The following is a 22,849-nucleotide window of genomic DNA, read 5'->3' as shown; positions in this document are numbered from 1 at the left end:
GTATGTATGTGAAAACTCCCTGAGCCTGTAACTACCAACTAGCCCAAGTCTGAATGGTTAGGAAAAGATGGGGTAGAGATGTCAACCGGGTGGTAGTTTTTGACTGGCTGTAAACAAACTACAACTGAAAAGAGGATTGATCAAAGAGGGTGAGCGAGCAACAAGAAAAGTTTTACCAATTCTATGATGATATGAACAATCCTATTCCAAAAGAAATATCTCATGGCTTGTTAGACAGGTCACAGAGGAGAAACTGAAATTTTCAACTGCACAGCCAGAGAGCAGAAACTATCTGGCCAGAGACCTGATGCATAAAAATCCACTATCCTGCTAGATGAGACTATCTGGTGCATCCCTATCTTCTTCCCATTAACTTACATATCCTCCTCCAATTAAAGTGACTTGTCACCTTATCCAACTCTTCTAATTCATTTAACAACACTCTGAATACAATACCTGTGCTACCATCATTCTATTCCACCATAGTTCACCTGTATGTTGCAGTCAGCCAGCCTCACTCTTACTTCAGATGAACCTTTTATGGACTATAGCCATACTTGTATAGTTTAAGATAATGGTACTCTAGATGTACTTGTATGTGTTGTCTCTTCCTGCCCTCATTTAAACTGTTAGGCGCACTTATCAGTAAACATAGGTGACTTACATCATCAGCAACTAGAGCCAGTATTGTAAAAAAAAAAGTCAGTGTCAGTTAACCATAAAAATGATAGGGTAGTACAGTACAACTGACAATGTTGGCACTAGCCACACTTAAACAGGCTGCCTTTCCTCCCATAACTTAAATTGGAAGGCTCACTTTATTGGAATATAGGGATGCCTAATGTCTCAAGGAATTACAATTAACACCAGCAAAAGAACAACTGGGTGTTAGGTAACAATATAACATGCCAAAATTAAATGTCTGCACTGTTCAGCAACTATTATTAATCCATTTTTTCTTTTCTCAATATTTCTAATTATCTGATATGACTAAAATGTCTTTCAATTTTTCATTGAACCTCAATCCTGGGAGCACCTGTAAATATTCTTGGCTCTATCCATAAAGTGTTAGAGAACAATGGTAATAGTAAAAACCTTGACATGGAGGAGACAAAACTAGAGATGGAAGTGAATAAGATTTGAATACTTTGGACCTGAACATACAGGAATGTGAAAGGCATGCACAGGATAGAGTAAACTGTAGTGATGTGGTTTACAGGGGGCCAAATGCTGTCAATGACCTGAACCAGGGTATATGAAATGGCAGAGGAAAACCACAGAATGGCCTGCTAGGCCTTGTTGTAGACTGGGGGTTATGGTTTCAGTGCATTACACATAAGAGATGAAAAATGAATGTGAGCGAATGAGGACATTCCTTCATCTGCTCCTGGTGCTGCCTTGTTCTTGAGATGATATGGCAAATAAGTATGGAAAAACTCACAAATTTGAAATTTCAAATCACTCATTCATGCCAAACTTCAATTTTACACAAGATCTAGATTTCATTATACAAGCTCTAAGCTGCCTGCATTAGTTTTAGATGTACATCACAAACAATAAGCTCTTTCCAAAGTACTTTTTTCATCAATTTTTAACATATATATATATATATATATATATATATATATATATATATATATCCCTGGGGATAGGGGAGAAAGAATACTTCCCACGTATTCCCTGCGTGTCGTAGAAGGCGACTAAAAGGGGAGGGAGCGGGGGGCTGGAAATCCTCCCCTCTCGTTTTTTTTTTAGTTTTCCAAAAGAAGGAACAGAGAATTGGGCCAGGTGAGGGTATTCCCTCAAGGCCCAGTCCTCTGTTCTTAACGCTACCTCGCTAATGCGGGAAATGGCGAATAGTTTGAAAGAAAGAAAAATATATATATATATATATATATATATGGGAGGGTATTGATTGAGAGGGTGAAGGCATGTACAGAGCATCAGATTGGGGAAGAGCAGTGTGGTTTCAGAAGTGGTAGAGGATGTGTGGATCAGGTGTTTGCTTTGAAGAATGTATGTGAGAAATACTTAGAAAAGCAAATGGATTTGTATGTAGCATTTATGGATCTGGAGAAGGCATATGATAGAGTTGATAGAGATGCTCTGTGGAAGGTATTAAGAATATATGGTGTGGGTGGTAAGTTGTTAGAAGCAGTGAAAAGTTTTTATCGAGGATGTAAGGCATGTGTACGTGTAGGAAGAGAGGAAAGTGATTGGTTCTCAGTGAATGTAGGTTTGCGGCAGGGGTGTGTGATGTCTCCATGGTTGTTTAATTTGTTTATGGATGGGGTTGTTAGGGAGGTAAATGCAAGAGTTTTGGAAAGAGGGGCAAGTATGAAGTCTGTTGGGGATGAGAGAGCTTGGGAAGTGAGTCAGTTGTTGTTCGCTGATGATACAGCGCTGGTGGCGGATTCATGTGAGAAACTGCAGAAGCTGGTGACGGAGTTTGGTAAAGTGTGTGGAAGAAGAAAGTTAAGAGTAAATGTCAATAAGAGCAAGGTTATTAGGTACAGTAGGGTTGAGGGTCAAGTCAATTGGGAGGTGAGTTTGAATGGTGAGAGGCTGGAGGAAGTGAAGTGTTTTAGATATCTGGGAGTGGATCTGTCAGCGGATGGAACCATGGAAGCGGAAGTGGATCATAGGGTGGGGGAGGGGGCGAAAATTTTGGGAGCCTTGAAAAATGTGTGGAAGTCGAGAACATTATCCCGGAAAGCAAAAATGGGTATGTTTGAAGGAATAGTAGTTCCAACAATGTTGTATGGTTGCGAGGCGTGGGCTATGGATAGAGTTGTGCGTAGGAGGATGGATGTGCTGGAAATGAGATGTTTGAGGACAATGTGTGGTGTCAGGTGGTTTGATCGAGTAAGTAACGTAAGGGTAAGAGAGATGTGTGGAAATAAAAAGAGCGTGGTTGAGAGAGCAGAAGAGGGTGTTTTGAAATGGTTTGGGCACATGGAGAGAATGAGTGAGGAAAGATTGACCAAGAGGATATATGTGTCGGAGGTGGAGGGAACGAGGAGAAGAGGGAGACCAAATTGGAGGTGGAAAGATGGAGTGAAAAGGATTTTGTGTGATCGGGGCCTGAACATGCAGGAGGGTGAAAGGAGGGCAAGGAATAGAGTGAATTGGAGCGATGTGGTATACAGGGGTTGACGTGCTGTCAGTGGATTGAATCAAGGCATGTGAAGCGTCTGGGGTAAACCATGGAAAGCTGTGTAGGTATGTATATTTGCGTGTGTGGACGTGTGTATGTACATGTGTATGGGGGGGGTTGGGCCATTTCTTTCGTCTGTTTCCTTGCGCTACCTCGCAAACGCGGGAGACAGCGACAAAGTATAAAAAAAAAAAAAAAAAAAAAAAATATATATATATATATCATCTTGATCCATAATTGATACATATACTCTTCTTTTTCTCAAGAACTTTCACTATTACTTAAATGCATGTCTCTTCTTTATACCTTTTGCCCCTAAATCCAACCTACTCTTCATTTTCAAGACAAATTCCACCATATAAAATGCTAATTACACTAAGAAGACTTACCCTCTGTATTTCATACAATTATCTTTATTTGGGCAATGTGTCTATCTATGGACCCTTTGCCAGCCCAGGGGTTGGAAAACCAAGTTCTACAAAACTTATCCTCAGAAAAGGTTTATTCCTATATACTCTTGATCCACCCCTATAAGAGGAATGGAGTTACTCAAATTACCGATTATCTATCTATCTCTAACACCTGTTCCCTTCACGACTCCCTCAGAGGGAGTGGCCATGGCAGAGTCTCCATAACTGATAAACCCTAGTGCCACTTTTTAGCTTTTAGTGCCTCATCCTTAACAGGCTGCTAGCAGAGGGCAACTTTACCACAGTGTTTTCAGAGGTTCCTACCAAATGTTCCTACTGACTGCAGTATCCTAATATTCCAAGCTATTATTCCTACCTAACACTTCCACTTAATATTCCTAACAACCACTTCTACTTTATGTTTTTACCTAATTCTCCAATCTAATGTTCCTTCCTACTACTATCTATTGCTCTAACCTTTTTTGCCAAAAGGCAGGGCCAGCACACACTGGTATACAAATTCAAACGAGATTTTTATTCCCTTTACCTTTATGCAGTGACATGATTACTGCCTAAATACATCTAATCATTTGCTATACAACTATTCCCCACTGACACACACATTTTCCCAATCCAATCAACTCCTGCCTTATCATCACATTCATCACTCAAACAACAACTCCCTAATTTTTTTCATTTTCATAGTACTATATTGATCACATCTCATCTTGTATAATGTCTTCCTCTCCCATGCCTGTTTCACAAGCCTGATATTCACACATTCTTTGGTAACAACATTCATGTCTCTTACACTTTCATCCTAAATTGATTTTTTGTCAAGAGTTCTCTCTTATTCTTGTTTAGACACCTCCTGTCTACATCTACTTATCTACCTTCAAGTTAGCATGCTCTTATCTTTTATTTTCACTTCTCCTTTATGATTCTCACTGTTTTCCTTGTACTCATATTCATCAAATTATTATGGTTTTAATCAGGACGTTACATATACTCACACTTTGATGATACACTGTGAGCCACCATCATATAATTGAGTAGGCTGTGCAGTTCACCTGAGTGAAACAGCCCACCAAGTCAGTTCTCTGCTAGAATCCACAATGGAAAGATGTATTTTCACCACTCATATACTTCTACACTTACGTCCATGTGTATCAACTATCACTAAGTGTAAGCAACCAGTTCCCCTCCAACAAGGGCATGTTTCAAAATGACTTTTGACTTTCGGAAAAGAAGAAAATAGCTCTGGCTCATCTGATGTTGCTCACCATTATGGCATTAAACAGAGCACAACCTGAAGCATCAAGCTGAAAAGTGAAATATTGAAAGCCTTTGCTCAGCCAACTATGCATCTCTAGTTGCTTGAGAAGAAAGAGGAAGCCCTGATAATATGGGTGGAGGAAATGTGGATAAGACAATTTCAAATCACTTCTTTTTCTCCTTTCATACATGTTTGCGATTTCCCATTTGAGTGAGAGAGTACCAAGAACAGATGATTGAGCCTCAAAGGATAAAAGATCCTCATTACGATCTTTCCTCTGTTTCTTCTTTTGGAAGTAATACAGGAGGGGTAGATTTCCATCATCCATTCCAACCCCTCTTAGTTGCCTTTTATGGCAAGCATGGGATAGGTAGGTAAAATTCTTTCTCCCATACCCCCGAATCAAGTAATCAAGAATGAAGCCACTGAGATTCAATAAGGTTTGATGAAAACATAAGTTAAGCTACTTACTGACAGTAAATTTCACACTAGCCAGAGTTAACTTCCTAACTTTATCAAGAGTGCCAGCTTCAGCAATGTGAAGCTGTAAAAAGGGGCTGCATCACAAGATGAAGACTACAAAGCGAGCAATGGTGGAACTCCAGGATATAACAGATGAGAAGGATTACACACTAGATTGGGTAAAGTATGAAACTGTCATGAGACCAGTCTCAAATGGAAAAAGATGCAAAAGAAATACTTCACGAAGGATACACCGAAGGCTCTCAGTTTTAAGGCTGGAATAGAACACATCACCCCGCTATCAAGAAAATCATCATGGTCAATCTTCCAGTCACTCGGCAATCAAATAAGAGGGCATGGATGACTGGGGGTATTTCTGATGACAGGCAACTTCATTATGCAATCTCAGCAATCATCAAATTCAACAAAGAAAGGAACTGTTGACAATGCCTCATCCATCCTTGCCATTTCAATTAACTTCATGATTACATCCAATATTTCTCCCTTCCACCAACAACCCGTTGATGGTCAGCCCGTGGATTAAGGAACTATGTCACTGTTCAAGCGCCTGTACCTCAAGGGGACAGCGAAGGTGATGGTAGAGGTTAAAAGTGATGCCAGCCTTTCCGATAAGAATTCTGAAAAGCCTTCTTCATCAAGGAAGGTGTGATCATTGGTCTGAGCAGGAAGAGCTTGAGTAGAAAAGCCCTTACTGATGCGTGCTGTCCCCTGTGGATTGATGTGGGACAAGATATTAAGGGCTTCATGTAGGCAGAAGATGTTAGGGGCATCACTGATTTAGGTTAGATGGTCAAGGGTGACCCAACTTCCATGAAGTTAATGTGGATGATATGGAGATGCTCCTGGGCATGAAGAAAGTGCAATCATCTACCAAAGTCTTTGAGATAGCAGAGATGGGGAGAAGTAATGCATAGGGAAACACTAAAGGTGAACCACATCCAAGGAAAGAGTGGACCACAAATCAACTGAAGAAGTTTCTGTATATGCCAAGGAACTCATCAAATGCTCACATGACTACAACCCTGACATGGAGAGAAGCATGGATATGGTCGAGGAGATAAGTTGTTTCATATCTACTTGTCAGAGGCGGCTAAATAAGATTTTTGGTTAATCATGGATTATTACATGTCTTAAACCTCTCCAGGTATGTTTAAAAAAAAGTTCTCGGTTTCTGTAGAATGAAAAATACGAAAAAATATAAGTGTGATGAAATCAAAAAAAAAAAAATGTCATGTATTGTGTAGCATTGTGCCAACAGAAAGCAATCCACAAAATGGGGCAAAAATAATACCTGAAGGATGAAAGAATCTAAAAAATGTGCAAACTATGGTATGGTGTCAAATGAAAGAAACCCTTAAACTAACTTTCAAAATAAAAAAAATTAAGGTGTGGTATGAAGTGAAAGAATTTCTAAAAAATGTGGTGTTGAGTGGTGTCACATGAAAGACACCATTAAAATAACTTTAAAAATATGTAAATGTACTGCACTGTACTCTTTCATTAATTCAGGCAATGTTAACCAAGAGCCCAATACTATGCCATAAGAAACTGAGGCAATGGCATATGCTACAGCACAGTCTATTATAAAAGAATCAGATAATCAGGAGCATGGTATCACTGCTGGCAGCCACGTAGTAACAGTGGTAGATACTAGGTTTGGTGATGAGTTGGTTTATAAACAGGGGACGGATAGAAGTCAATTATTTCTGGATGTACTACATATCATTTTCGTTGTTTGAATAACATTCTGAGTATCATTTGGTACTCTATTTCCATTGTTTGTCTAAAATTTTGAGTATTATTCTGAATATTCTTGTCCTTATGGTCCCTAATTCACCTACATGGAAATTTTTGTTGCCGGATATTGTGAACTTGTTAATGGCAAGTATCATTGGTAACTATGTTGCACCAAATCACGACCCATAAGTATATAAAGATCTTTATATCTCTTTCTGGTAACCTCTATTTTTGCACTCTGAAAGTAACTCAACTTACCCATTTTATTCTGGTTCATAGGAACAGTTAAATAATCTGCTAAAGTTTCGTCAACACTAAGCCTAACATAATGAAATCATAGATCGCAATCTACATTTTAAGACATACACACAGGCAAGTGAAAATGCCTAATTATGTTTCACCTTCAGCATCAGCAGAAGATAATTATGAATGTTAATCTCACAAAATATCAACTACGACAAAACACATGGATCATACTCTGTGACAAAAACCCTACATAGCCCTGCACAGATAGTACTAAGAAACCAAAATCTGGGAGGGATGTGCAGACATATGATGTATTATTTTGCTCTAGTTAAAACTTGAGCTTAGGGTCAAGTAAATGTGTAATCTTGCAAAATCTGATCAAAATCAAACAAGATCTACCAAAGTATGTAATTGCATGGTACAGATCTGGAAAAACATATGATTGAATGATCAGACTCCTTCTACAAACACACACAGAAACTGAGGATGAATAAAAGTGGTCATATCACCCACTTTTAACAAAATAATGTTGCAAAGCTAGCAATCAGAAGTACAGTATGATAAGTATGTGGACAGACACCACTGTCCTACCCTCAACATAAAATGAGTTCAGACTTGTTAAACAACATGAACTAAGGATTTATCATATATGGGTTAAGGTCATAGAAGATCTGAGATATTACAACCGTGGTGCAGTTTGTGGTAAAGCAGTCACCCCCAACATACAAAAACACTTAATAGAGAATCATAGAAGGTATGACCCAGGTTTGTTGAATGTCACTCTCTGGCTCTCCACTAACCTGCCATGATACTCGACTTGACAAATTCTCCACTATCAGGCGGTAGTCTGTTCGAGTAGGTAATCCATACCTGTAAAAAAGTTAATTTACTATTGTGCTAAGTATATAACTCACTGTATGCATACACTGGCAGAAAAATCGAGTAACAAAAATTTTATACAATGTAAGAGATTCAAGAACAAGTTGGAAAGTATGAAACAATTTAAGGGGGTGAGCTCATGACTGATGTGGATAAAAATGAAAGTGGACTATGAAAGATGGATGATTATCAGTAATTTTGCACCTCATCACAAGAAGAATGATGAAGACAGATAAGTGTTATGGAAGCAACTGAGAGAGTAAGTAGTTTTGATGCAAGAGACCAAGCATTGGCGATGGGGGATTTAATTCAAATTTGCGTGAAAAGAGAGAGAGAGAGAGAGAGGGGGGGGGGTATTTAGTAAGATGAATAGAAATGGTGTATATCTTATGGAATGGATCAAGAATAGTGTAAGTGTAAGGAAAGATTGAAATTGTGAAGTATGCATAAGTAAGTGTATATAAGGTATTTAGTACGGTGAATAGAAATGGTGTATATCTTATGAAATGGATCAAGAATAGTGTAGGTGAAAGGAAAGATTGAAATTGTGAAGTATGCATAAGTAAGTGTATATACACAACTGTGAATATGAGGACTGTGCAAGGATAAAATGAAGAATTTCTGGAGAAATCTGAATGATTCTATAAATGGTTTTGCGAAGGAGAGAAAGGTGGTTGTAATGGGTGATATGATTGCAAATGTAGGATGTGATAAAATAATCTTTTTTTTGCTCCATCCCTCCATTTCCAATTAGGTCTTCCCCTTCTTTTCCTCTCCACTTCTGATACATATATCCTCTCTGATAACTTCTCACTCAATTTCTCCATATGTCAGAAACATTTCAGCACATCCTTTCTAGCTCTCTCAACCCATACTCTTTTTATTCTCACACCTCTCTTTTACCCCTCTATCATTTACTTTGTTAAAACAGTTCATACCACATACTGTCCTTAAACATCTACCCTTCTCTGCATACTCTAATCTACAGCCCATGCCTTGCATCCATACAATAATTTTGGGACTTATATCTTCAAACATACCAAAATTTTGCCCTGCCTAATAATAACCTCTCTTTTCATACATTCTCAAATCCTCAAGACACACAGGCATAAACACAGATATAATTATCATTATCATACTTGATAGCCGCTTCCTGCATCAGCAGGATACTGCCAGGAAACAGACGAAGAATGGCCCATCCACTCACATACATATATACATACATAAATGCTAATACATGCACATATACATACATATACACAAGTACATATTCATGCTTGCCTTCATCTATTCCTGGCGCTACCCCACCCCACAGGAAACAGCATTGCTACCCTCTGCTTCAGCAAGGCAGCACCAGGAAATCAGACAAAAAGGGCCACATTTGTTCACAATCAGTCTCAAGCAGTCATGTATATTATATTCATCCTTTTTACTATACTTGATTGCTGTTTCCCATGTCAGCTACGTAGTGCCAGAAAACAGATGAAGAAAGACCCATCCACTCATATATACATACATGTATATATAAATACATATACATATCAACATATACATACATAGCCATTCATATACATATTCATACTCACTTGAAATAAAATATAAATATGGGCAGAACCTATGAAAACCTAACCTAAATTTCCCTGAGGGCCAAGATTTACTTTATTTTTGATGTTTTAGAAGTAATATATCAGAGTTACTGTCAGGTGCTGCCTCTATTTTAGATGTTATCATCAGAGTTACTGTCAGATGCTGCCTCTAAAGGTGAGTTATCTCTTGTTATACACTATGTGGCATTCCCTCACTTTAAAAACAACAAATACCAAAACTCTACACTTCCACTTCACTTTCCTCTTCAGTTAAATAAAAATGAGGAACTTTCATCCTTATCTGATATATCAATTCAGCAACTCCTTTTTCTTGAAGGTGTACTTAGTATGTACTTCCTTCCTTGGGAATCTCTTCTATCCTTACGAGGCTCCTGCAGCACTTAGGAAGATGACCACTTCCAACAGTTGAGACCACAGGTCATAAAGTGTGGTGTTGTGTATGCATCTGTATGCAGAGTGCACAGCTATTGAGTAGTATGTCCTCAGCATCTTCTTTACAGTAGTTGCATTATGGTAAGGACAAGTCTTGGGACATATTGAAATGGTATTTGTAGTATTGTGGTGATGAATGATGTCGAAAGCATAAGCAGAGGAGTGTAACTCATGTTTGTCTGTGGAATTTTGTTTCTGATGGGTGTATGTCCAAGGGGTTGGAACTTAAGACAGTTGGGGAATTGACTGTTTGGTGCTTTTTGGGTTATTTCAATCTGTATGTGTTTTGTTAGTGTTATATTTGATGGGGGGGGGTGTGTGTGTGTGTGTGTGTGTGTGTGTGTGTGTGTGTGTGTGTGTGTGTGAGTAGAGGTAACTGAACTGTGAGACAGGAGTAAGCTTAATATTTCTACCTAGGAGGAGGTGGTTGGCAATACAGGGGTTTGGGAAAGAAGATATATATCACTACTGAATAGAACTGGGTGCCAAGTATACTGACATGGGTCTGTTTCACTGTGAACGTGTTGAGCGTTAGTGGTTGCCAGGCAGCCAGTGACTGTTCTGAGTACACTATTTTGTGTGGCTTGCAGTTTTATCATACTAGAATCTGAAAGATTGATCACACAGGTGAAGCATAATCTAAAGCAACATAAATGAAATGTTTGAAATTGATACTTTGCATTCTTTTTCTTGTCTAAATCTGCCCAAAAGGCATTCAGTATGTTTGTTACTTTTGTGTTGATGTTATCTGTGTGGGAAGTAAATGTCAGTTGTGTATTGTTTGTGATACTAAGAATGGTTTTTGTTCATAATAGAGACTGTCTATTCAAGATGACTAGAGAGTGCGAGCTGGGTTTATGTCTCTCTGGAGTTAAAAAAAAAAAAAAAAAAAAAGTGACTAAAGTCTTGTGTGGAGATGCAGACATTTTGTTCTGGATGAGCCAATGTTCCAACTGTGTAATGCAGTGCTGCATGTTTAATGTTGCTACTGTGGTGGTTGGGTATTGTGATGTCCCTTGCTTTAAGAGGGATTACTAAATGTGATTTTGTTATGCTGTGAGAAACCTACTTCTGCCACTTCCTTTTCATGTGGTCAAAATTCACCAGCATGCAGGTGTGTGCAGCAGAAAGTATACCAAACCTTCAGTTTGATCTATGTTTATTTTTCCTACATGCAATTTCCCTTTGTCAGAGGTTTTCTTTGAACATAACCCATGCATAAAGCAAGGGATGGGTGTATATGGATGGTGGCCTTGCAATAATTCCCATGGAGATGACACATGGTGCTGCTAGGGACAAGTTAAATCTCAACTAAACACAAAAAGCTGTCAACCCTCCAAGGACCTCCTTATTGGTGACTGCATAAAAATGCTCTAATGCTTATTTGGGTGATGCCTGTGATGCTCCTTATGACGATGATACACAAAATGCCACAGAAACATGGAACCGCCAGGGATAAGGTGAGTCTTAAGAGAACAGAAGTGACTGCCTATCCTTAACACGAGCATTCCCTAAGGCCTCCAGCCAGCTCCAATGATTAATCTTTGTTTAGGATGCTATCTATGGCCAACCAACAGAACCTACAATGCACAAAGAATTCAACTTGAGGAAGGAAATAAAATGTGAAGAGTAATTTAAGTGGCACCCTGCTATATATGTGCAGATTGATACCCAAAGCATTAAAAGAGCCAAGCAAACAAGAAAGTGTTTTTTTTTTTTTCATCAGAAAGTTCATGTAATTCATTTAACAATCTTCATAAGTCACCTCTGGACTACTAAGAAATAATCAAAAAAAATATGCTCATGAATTTCCTGATGAAAAACAATACACTTTTCCCTTGAATGCACATAGCTACAGCAAATGGACAAAAGCCAAAGACGATAACAATGACATATAAAAAACAGAATATACAGTAAATGTCGGCCTTAGTGGATGCTTGGTAAGGTTGTCATAGGTTTTCTTAATTCTAACATGTTTTCCATGTTTTGATTAATTTTCTTTTTCTTAATCTTCAATGCCCTAATTGCCTTTGCTGTTTACTGACTACAAATGCACTTAACTTAATGGGTACATTAAAATCAACTTCACAGGTATAGTAGAAGTGTAGTAGAGCAACAAACTGGCAAATATTCTAATAAGTGCATCAAATTGACTGCCAAGATTTAAATTCATATTTATATGTTCATTCTGCTCTGGACTGGAAGTTAACAATTACCTCTACTTGTCATTGATACTTATCACCTGACATCTCCAACAAATCATATTTAAAACTGCTCTGCTTTGTTTACTTAACCATTTACACAAATTCATCAAGCCAATATGAATTTCAAACACTGAAAAGTATGATGAGGCTAATATATAAACAATTTCCTGATTACTACATAAGTAATGTCCTAGGTAACCTGAGTTGTTGTGGTCTGTTTTGGTGCTGACCAGCACCGCCGCCGCCGCGTGGCCACCGCACCCGGGGGGACGCACGCGCCTTCTCCACCATCACTCTGAAACACACACTAGTCAACCCCAGCGACTACACTAATACTGGCAAGACTCAAGAAACTGCACTTGAAACTTGTGCTACAACCAATGATCTTTACATGTATGTGTTGTTATTACATGGAAGGTACATAAATAAAATGTCTGTAAGATAACAAATGAATGAGTTTTTCATATTGAATGCAGTTTCTTGATTTAAGCCTCTAAGACAAAGATGAGAGGCCCAGTGGAGATTACTGGATCAAAACATGACATAAGTTAGGATACAGAGAGTAACTTCAGACTAACCCCTCATAGGGAAAATCTATAGTTACACCTTCTCAAAGATCCTACATGAGACCCACACTGAGCCTTACTTTTCCATCCATGGAGCTCGAGCCTTGCGAGAATATGCACCAGCATACAGGCTGCCTCCAGCTGACCGAGTACCTCGGGCAAACTCTACCAGGACCCTGTAAAGCAAGACAGTGCCTGGCTCAGACATCTGCTGGCGACATCTCTCCTTCGCAGCGTCATATCTGTCACCTTACATCAGGAAGCCTGAGCCACATTATAATTATTGTCAAAAAATTATGTAGAATAAATCCTTCAATCACTCTTCCTTTAAACAATAAATAATCCCACATTTTGTAGATTCTGGGTCAACTACATGATACAAATAAAACCACTAAAATCAAAACGTGGTCCTCCAACTGACACTTCAGTTAATGAGAACCTAAAAAGCATCACAAAGCAGTAATCCCTGTCCTTGCTTCTATATCTTCATGCAGTGCTCAATTCATGGCCTTTTCACTCTTACTCCACACAATAAAAAACCTTTAAAAATGATTGTAAATACGCTAGACTTTGTCATGTCTATAAACCTAAAACTGCCTCCCATCCATTCAACTAAAAGTAAGTACTTATGAAGTTTGTAGAGAAACCTTTGACCATCACTCTACTTGTGGATATGTAATGTAATGCAGTCTCTGCTTGCCTTAAAACCTGGAGTCTTTTCCTTAGCCTTCATCAGGTATGTTTTGACCAACTGTCAAGTATATGACCCTGGTTCAAATCCTAGGGCGCATACTGTTGAATAGTTTAAATCGATTTCATGTGACAATATCATAATGCCGAGGAAATAGATTTATAGTATTTCTAGGCTTGCGAATGGTCAAGTCTCCCTTAACCAATTAGGTAACAGAGGTAACGAGTGATCCCAAGCACCATTAAAGACCACACTTTTCATATTACCACCTTTCTTTCTTACCCTTTCATTGCTTACTTGATCAAACCAACTTATGTTGCATATCATCTACACACATTTCATTTCCTTCACATCCACCCTCTTCTGCACATTCTCATCTACAGGCCATTACTGCATCCATACAATATTGTTAGGACTTCAACCCTTCAAACACACTCATTTTTGCTTTCTCAGATAATGACCACTCTTTCCATACATTCCTCAATCCTCCCAGAACCTTTGACTCCTCACCCACCCTTTGTCACTTACGCTTTCATGGTTCCATTTGCTCCCAATTTCATATCTAAAACACTTCACTTCCTCTATTTTTTTTCATTCAAGCTCACACCCAAAACAACCAGTCTCTCTGCACTGCTTAACCTAATAACCTCATTTTTATTCACATTTGCTTTCAATTTCCCCCTTTCACACATTCTCCCACACTCAGACACCAACTTCTGCAGTTTCTCATTCAAATCTGCCACCAGTTCTGTGTCATAAAAAAAAAAAAATCATTTCCCTGGTACCTTACCCCCTACAGACTGCATACTCATCCCTCTCCCCAAGACCATTGCATTTACCTCCCTCTCCACCCTATCCATAAACAAATTAACCTGCCATGGTGAAACCATACATCACTGCTGAAGACCAACCTTCACATAAAATCACCTACTCTCCTCTCTACCTATTCAGATACACTCCTTACACTTGATAAAAGCTTCTCAATGCTTCTAATATCTTTCTTTCCACACCAAATATTCGTTAGACCTTCCATAAAGCATCTCTATCAACCCAATCATATGCTCTCTTCAGACCCACAATACCATATACAAATTCTGATGGTTTTCATAGAACTTATCACACACATTCTTTAAAGCAAACACCTGATCCACACATACTGCACCATTTCTGAAACCACATTGTTCCTCCCCTATCTGATACTCTGTACATGCTTTCACCTTCTAAATCACCACTCTCCTAAAGACCTAACTTGGTACAATGAACAAACTTATCCTTCTGTATTCTGAACAATTACCTAAAACCCCTTTCATTTATACAATGGAACTACACATACATTTCACCAATCCTCATGCACCTCATCACGATTCATATATACACTGAAAATCCTAGCTAACCAATCAGTGACACTGTCACCTCCTTTCTTAAGAAATTCAGTTGCAATATCATCCACTCCAGCTGCCTTATACAAGGCTTTCACCAACTCTTCTCTCTTCACCAAACTACTTTCCATGACATTTTCACTTTGCGTACCTATCTGACCTAAATATCCTATATCTTCCACCCTTTCATCAAACACATTAAACAATATTTCAAAATACTCACTCCATCTCCTCTTCACTTCAGTCACTGCATGTTACCACTTCCCTAACTGCTCCCTTCACCAATTTTCCCATGCATTCCCTTATTTTTTCACATTATTAACCGCCTTCCAAGACATTTTATTCTTCCAGAAATTTATATGCTCACTCTAGCTCTCATTAACCTTTTCTTTTTAACCTCCTGCACTTTCCTTTTGACCTCCTATCATTCTACATCTCCCAACATCTGCACTCCTTCCTCATAAGGAGTGCCACATTCATTCACACACAGTCTCTAGCTGTCATGTGTAGTGCACCGAAACCACAGCTCCCTTTCCACATCCAGGCCCCACAAAACTTTCCATGGTTTACCCCAGACGCTTCACATGCCCTGCTTTAATCCACTGACAGCATATTGACCCCGGTATACCACATTGTTCCAATTCACTATTCCCTACACACCTTTCATCCTCCTGTATATTCAGGCCCCGATTGCTCAAAATCTTTTTCACTCCATCCTTCCACCTCCAATTTGGTCTCACACTTCTCATTGTTCCCTCCACCTCTGACACATGTATCCCCTTTGTCAATCTTTCCTTACTCATTCTCTCCATGTGACCAAACATTTCAATACACACTCTTCTACTCCATCAGCCACACTCTTTTTATTACCACACATCTCTCTTACCCCTTCATTACTTACTCGATCAAACTACCTCTCACCACATATTGTCCTCAAACATCTCATTTCCAACACATCCCCCATTCTCCGCACAACCCTATCTATAGCCCATGCCTCACAACCATATAACATTGTTGGAATCACTATTCCTTCAAACATACCCATTTTTGCTCTCCGAGATAACGTTCTCACCTTCCACATTTTCTTCAATGCTCCCAGAACCTTTGCTCCCTCCCCTACCCTGTTACTCACTTCCGCTTCCATGGCTCCATCTGCTGCCAAATCCACTCCCATATATCTAAAGCACTTCACTTCCTCCAGTTTTTCTCCATTCAAACTTACCTCCCAATTTACTTGTCCCTCAACCCTACTGTACCTAATAACCTTGCTCTTATTCACATTTACTCTCAGCTTTCTTTCACACACTTTACCAAACTCAGTCACCAACTTCCGCAATTTCCCAAGCCCTCTCATCCACAACAGATTGCATACTTGCCCCTCTTTCCAAAACTCTTGCATTCACCTAGGGATCCCTAACAACCCCATCCATAAACAAATTAAACAACCATGGAGACCATGCACCCCTGCCGCAAATGGACATTCACTGGGAATCAATCACTTTCCTCTCTTCCTACTCGTACACATGCCTTACATCCTCGATAAAAACTTTTTACTTCTTCTAGCAACTTACCTCCCACACCATATACTCTTAACACCTTCCACAGAGCATCTCTCTCTCTCTCTCTCTCTCTCTATTTTCATACTTGCTTGCCTTAATCCATTCCTGGCACTACCCCACACAGCAGGAAACAGCATCGTTACCCCCTGCTTCAGTGAGGTAGCGCCAGGAAACAGACTGTAAAGGTCACATTCGTTCATACTTCAGATAACCTATAGATCAAGTAATCTCTTTATAATAATTTCTAAAGTCGATATTGTTAGTTATGTTCCACCTATAAAAAGTACATCAGTAATCACATTTACACTTTCTAGGGGCTCAGGTATGAGAATACGATAGAATGTTAACAAAAACTTTTCAAACATCATTCACAGTACAAACCTAAATTCCAGAGCATAACTTACTTAATTTTCTAAAGTTGTCTTAAGAAATATACTATGACCCTCTGAAAAATGAAAATATTCTGAAAGATCTCAATGTCTACAAATTATCTTTTTCCTTGAACAAATCACACAATTAGACCTAACTCGTTTTTCCTCTAACAAATCAAACAATTAGACCTAACTTATCTATGATATATAACTTAGTCCTGTTTATGAAAATCATACATAAAAGCTAATTCAGAATATGGGACTGAACTCATTATTCAAAACAATCTCATCATATTTCTGGGTGGATGGGTAAAAAAAAAAAATCTTCAAAGCCCTATCAATCATCTACAATATAATGAGTTCAACCAAAAATTCTTAAAACACTACAACTTACCAAGCCATTAACTGCTTTCCTAATCTCAGGATACTTTAACTAAGTTACTTCCACAAAAAGTAAAAACAGATTTTGAACATATTCTCATATTCATTGATGCAAACACAACAAAAATTAAATAATATAACCTGAAAAAATATAAATGCTTTAAAGTACAAAACAGCAAATATGGGATGTTAACATTACCTTTCTCCCATTAAGTCCTTCCCATTCATCTCATACACAGCATCATCAGCATCCCGATGATCATCAAATTCCTAAAAAAAGAAGAGTAGCAACCCATTAAAGGCACATACAAAGAAATATAAACATGGGTTACAGAGAGAGAGAGAGAGAGAGAGAGAGAGAGAGAGAGAGAGAGTGTAACTACTTATCTACAAACCTATGAGGAGATCTTACTGAAGTGGCAAGGTCAGTGGCACTTACCATGACATGCTAGATAAATAACTCCTTATTCAACAAAAACACTGATCCTCTCTGCTGCTAACTTTGTTACATAATTACCTTTCCTTGGTTCATCTGGGACTGATTTCAACCAAATGGCAAGTTTTCTTTCAAATGTTTTTCTAGTTGTTCACTCATGTTACTCATTTTTGCCAGATTATATATTAGTCACTATTGCTTTCTGGCTGAGTTTCATATACTTTTGTCTGATTTATTTTTGAAATGTTCCATAGTATTCTTAAAGATTTTTTTTTTTTTTTTTGCTTTGTCGCTGTCTCCCGCATTTGCAAGGTAGCGCAAGGAAACAGACGAAAGAAATGGCCCAACCCACCCCCATACACATGTATATACATACGTCCACACACGCAAATATACATACCTACACAGCTTTCCATGGTTTACCCCAGACGCTTCACATGCCTTGATTCAATCCACTGACAGCACGTCAACCTCAGTATACCACATCGCTCCAATTCACTCTATTCCTTGCCCTCCTTTCACCCTCCTGCATGTTCAGGCCCTGATCACACAAAATCTTTTTCACTCCATCTTTCCACCTCCAATTTGGTCTCCCTCTTCTCCTCGTTCCCTCCACCTCCGACACGTATATCCTCTTGGTCAATCTTTCCTCACTCATTCTCTCCATGTGACCAAACCATTTCAAAACACCCTCTTCTGCTCTCTCAACCACGCTCTTTTTATTTCCACACATCTCTCTTACCCTTATGTTACTTACTCGATCAAACCACCACACCACACATTGTCCTCAAACATCTCATTTCCAGCACATCCATCCTCCTGCGCACAACTCTATCCATAGTCCACGCCTCGCAACCATACAACATTGTTGGAACCACTATTCTTTCAAACATACCCATTTTTGCTCTCCGAGATAATGTTCTCGACTTCCACACATTCTTCAAGGCTCCCAGAATTTTCGCCCCCTTCCCCACCCTATGATCCACCCTTGTGTGTGTATATATATGTATACGTTGAGATGTATAGGTATGTATATTTGCGGGTGTGGATGTGTATGTATATACATGTGTGTGTGGGCAGGTTGGGCCATTCTTTCGTCTGTTTCCTTGCGCTACCTCGACGGGGCAAAGTAAATAAATAGATAAATATATATAGGGGAGAAAGAATACTTCCCACGTATTCCCTGCATGTCGTAGAAGGCGACTAAAAGGGAAGGGAGCGGGGGGCTGGAAATCCTCCCCTCTCATTTTTTTTTTTAAATTTTCCAAAAGAAGGAACAGAGAAGGGGGCCATATGAGGATATTCCCTCAAAGGCCCAGTCCTCTGTTCTTAACGCTACCTCGCTAATGCGGAAAATGGCAAATAGTATGAAAAAAAAAAAAAAAAAAATATATATATATATCTATATATATATATATATATATATATATATATATATATATATATATATATATATATATATATATATATCTTCGTTTTTCTTTCAAACTATTTGCCATTTCCCGTGTTAGCAAGGTAGCGTTAAGAACAGAGGACTGGGCCTCTGAGGGAATATCCTCACCTGGCCCCCTTCTCTGTTCCTTCTTTTGGAAAATTAAAAAATATATGTCTGTGTATATATATGTTGAAATGTATAGGTATGTATATGTGCATATGTGGGCGTGTATGTATGTACATGTTTATGTGGGTGGGTTGGGCCATTCTTTCTCCTCTTTCCTTGCGCTACCTCGCTAACGCAGGAGACAGCGACAAAGTTTAATAAATAAATATATAAATACATATATACATATATATTAATTTTTCTTCATAACCTCAACAGTCCATAATTACTTTATGGTTAAGCAACACACCTTTTACAAAAATATCTAATATAATAGTAACCTACCACAAATGCAAAGCCATTCTTGATGACAATGTCTCTGAGTCTTCCAAACCCTCGGAAGAACCTTTCTAGATCTCTCTCACCCACTCGATAACTCAAGCCTCCAACATATACACGGGTCCCCACCATTCTGGGGGGGGGGAAAAAAGAGTTAGGTTAGGTTTTGCTACAGAAATTAAAAGCAAAAGCAATAAAAACCTTTAACAAATTTAACTTAGAACAAAAAAGTGTACTCTGAAATCAAATGTGAATCATAGGTAAATAGAAATGTGAAAATGGTCTTGATTCTCACTACCATCCTTATCACAAGGGAGGCACTAACCTCATCCTCCTGGCACCCTTGATAATCCTACATTAATTTCACCGTTGACAAATGAATCTCGACTTCATCCTCAACTATTGCATCTCCATTACAATCTATACAAAGATCTAATTACCCTCAAAAAACACATATTCACCCTTAACACCACTGGACTTTGACTAGAACTTTAGCCCTGTATCTCCTGCAAATGTAATTCATCATTCTCAGTGTATCCACTGACACTGTACGTATAAGGGTTGCCTCTTTTTCACTCAAATTCAGAGATGTGCTTTTTCAGTGCGCAAAGATGCCTTACATTAATAGCAACTATGAGAGCATTGGGAAAAAATCCTGGTGTCAGCTACCCATACAACACAAATGGAGAAGGTATGGCACTGTCCCTCCTATGAATGTTTGCCCACTGATTTCTGCAACTTGCCAAGCAGCCATGTGCTTGGACCAGCAAATTAGTCACTTCCTGAGTGAATAACAAACCTGTGAATAATATATGTATATCAAAAATATTTGCACATACAACCTGGTATTTATCAAAAAAATGTAAATAAGCCACTTGCAAGAACCATATAAAATTAAAATAAATGCATGTGTACATAGTGTAGACTAAGCATGTTGGTCATTGGGCATTGACGTGATGACATAAATAATCCTTACATCAATGGTGATAATGCAGCTATCCCATCATTGGCGACCATGTGAACTTTAAATGCCTGCATATCACAAATTAAGATAAGTTTGCTTGACTTTTTGTTTTCATACCTGTTCTTGATATTTCTTGTATTTTTTCTAACAGGGTGGTTTTGAGAAGAGAAAGGGTCTGAATTGGGGATGGTGAAGGTTTGATATGGAAGGGAGTCACAGTATATATGTATGGTGTAGGTCCTAAGAAGTATTTTGAAGAGCATTTTGGAAACATTCTTTGGAGCCTTATTCATACACCATAAGAGACGGGGGTGTGTGTATTTAAAGATGTTTCTTGTTAGTTATGAGAAGTATGCATAGCAAAGTTATGCAAAGTATCGTTCATTGTGTACATCAATGGATGGCTGGGGGTCTCTTAGTGCTCTGTAGCTCCAATAAGGAAGTTTTGGAAGCGAGAGGTATGGCAACATGGGAATGGGCAAGGATAGGTATGATCATGGCTTTCAGTAGATGCAATTTCTGGCTCTCTGGAAGGTGCCAGAACCTATTCAGGCTGGTTAGGACTGTTATTCCTTGGGTGGTCCTTTTGCTGGTATGATCTACTATCAAGCCACACGATGTCATTGTGTGACCCAGGATTCTGCAGCTCCTCTGGTGTTATTCTGTTTCCCTTAAAGGTAACGTCCTGTGGCTAATTCATTCTTACTCGTGCCATTATGGTGAAACTTTATGTTCTTTTATGCTTTCCAAGCTTTTTCAAATGCTATGTTAATTCTAGATGCATCTGCCTTTACTAAAAGTCCATGTTCTAAGACAGAGTTACTTGACACTAATATTTGTGTAGGGTCATTGACATAGATGTCCAAGCGAATGTTTCCAATCAATGATGGGATGTCAGCTGTACAGGTGAAGAATAGTGTTGTTGAAGATTGAATTTTGGTAAGGTTACCAAGCAGATAAGTTATGCAGAATGCTGGTTAAGGAAGTTGCACAGTAGACTTTCTGTGATGTCTGGTATGCCTAAGTAGTTGGTATTTAAGTCCTTAGTCCACACTTTGCCAAAAGTTTTACTTCGTACCTATTTGCATCACTATGAAGTTCATTCCTTGTCCTACTAAGTTACCAATTTTTTTCTGCTACAAGAATTATAGCTGAAGTAGCACTCTTGCCCCTTTGGAATAGATGACAGAGGTTGTTCCTTTCTAGGTGTCCCTTTAGCCTGTGGTTAATTATGCTTTCAGACAAATTTCTTGGAACTTTTAAAAGGGAGATGAGACATCAGTTCATTCAGTATTAGTTTGGCATTCCTAGCTTTGGTATCATTGTTACTCGTCTCTTTAAATTCATGACGAAAATGTCCAGTGTATAATAAGCACTGTAGATGTTAAGGAGATATTGATGGCCTTTTGAAGGTAACATGATTTTTTTCCCCCATACATACTACTTCATCAAGCAGAATTCTTGGTCTGAATAACAGTTTGTGGTTCCTGCATGTTATTCTCACTTACAGGTAGTTATTCAAGGTCAGCCTAGTTGAGTCAGTGGTCTGATGTGGGATTGCTCTTTCTTCATTCTGAGTCGTCAGTTGCTTATTTCCTACTTGTGACCTTGGTTTAAGTTGCAATTTTCTTCCAGAGTGATTTCAAACACAAACTACCATGTGTTCAAGATTCATCTGCCATACCTTGGTCCTTAACCATCTTCTTGTTTAACATTAAGCATCCAATATTGCCTATGGGGTAGGTAGGTTTTCATAGGTTATGGTTAATGAAGAAAGCACACTTAAATTTAAGAAGCTGAGTGATGGTAGACAAGTTCAAGAGATGGAGCCTTATGAGTTTAATACTCCCTCCCCATACAGTACATACGGAATTTGCCGGGCTAACAGCACAAGGTAACACAGCTGTTGTGAAAAGTAGACAGCATAAATGCCTAAGAGGGTCATTGCCATATCTTTCCTCACTATGTTATATGGTGCAAATGACACAAGAGGATATGGGAGTTGAGGAGGGATTCAAAGACTCTGGAAATGGTAGATATCACAGCAATAAGACTATAGTTAGAGGGGTCAAAACAGTCACCCTTATTAGGGTTGGGATGGATCAATGCATGCTTCCAAGGAGAAGGAAAAGTTTTGGTTTTTGAACAAAAAGGGAACAGACAAGCAAGCACAGGTGCAAGTTCAAAGGCAC

At 38.7% G+C, this 22,849-nt stretch overlaps 1 protein-coding gene across 5 annotated transcripts in view; it reads right to left on the bottom strand.

Moving 5' to 3' along the window:
• LOC139758072 (serine/arginine-rich splicing factor 5-like) overlaps nucleotides 1-22,849 on the bottom strand; it is a 63,521-nt gene that overhangs the window by 27,151 nt on the left and 13,521 nt on the right. For 3 of the 5 annotated variants that reach the window (XM_071679150.1, XM_071679148.1, XM_071679149.1), the window contains exons 2-6: nucleotides 19,700-19,826; nucleotides 17,578-17,648; nucleotides 13,078-13,173; nucleotides 12,631-12,726; nucleotides 8,110-8,179 (exon numbers count right to left, since the gene is read on the bottom strand). In XM_071679150.1, the coding sequence (XP_071535251.1) occupies nucleotides 8,110-8,179; nucleotides 12,631-12,726; nucleotides 13,078-13,173; nucleotides 17,578-17,648; nucleotides 19,700-19,825 (459 nt within the window). In that variant the 5' untranslated portion in view covers nucleotide 19,826. The remainder of the gene's footprint in view (nucleotides 1-8,109; nucleotides 8,180-12,630; nucleotides 12,727-13,077; nucleotides 13,174-17,577; nucleotides 17,649-19,699; nucleotides 19,827-22,849) is intronic. The other 2 variants (XM_071679152.1, XM_071679151.1) reach the window with 2 other exon arrangements.

The sequence above is a fragment of the Panulirus ornatus genome, chromosome 29 (genome assembly GCF_036320965.1).
Source record: "Panulirus ornatus isolate Po-2019 chromosome 29, ASM3632096v1, whole genome shotgun sequence".
NCBI lineage: Eukaryota > Metazoa > Arthropoda > Malacostraca > Decapoda > Palinuridae > Panulirus > Panulirus ornatus.
Note: the sequence above shows the minus strand (reverse complement) of the source record. Positions and strands in the feature narration are given on the sequence as shown.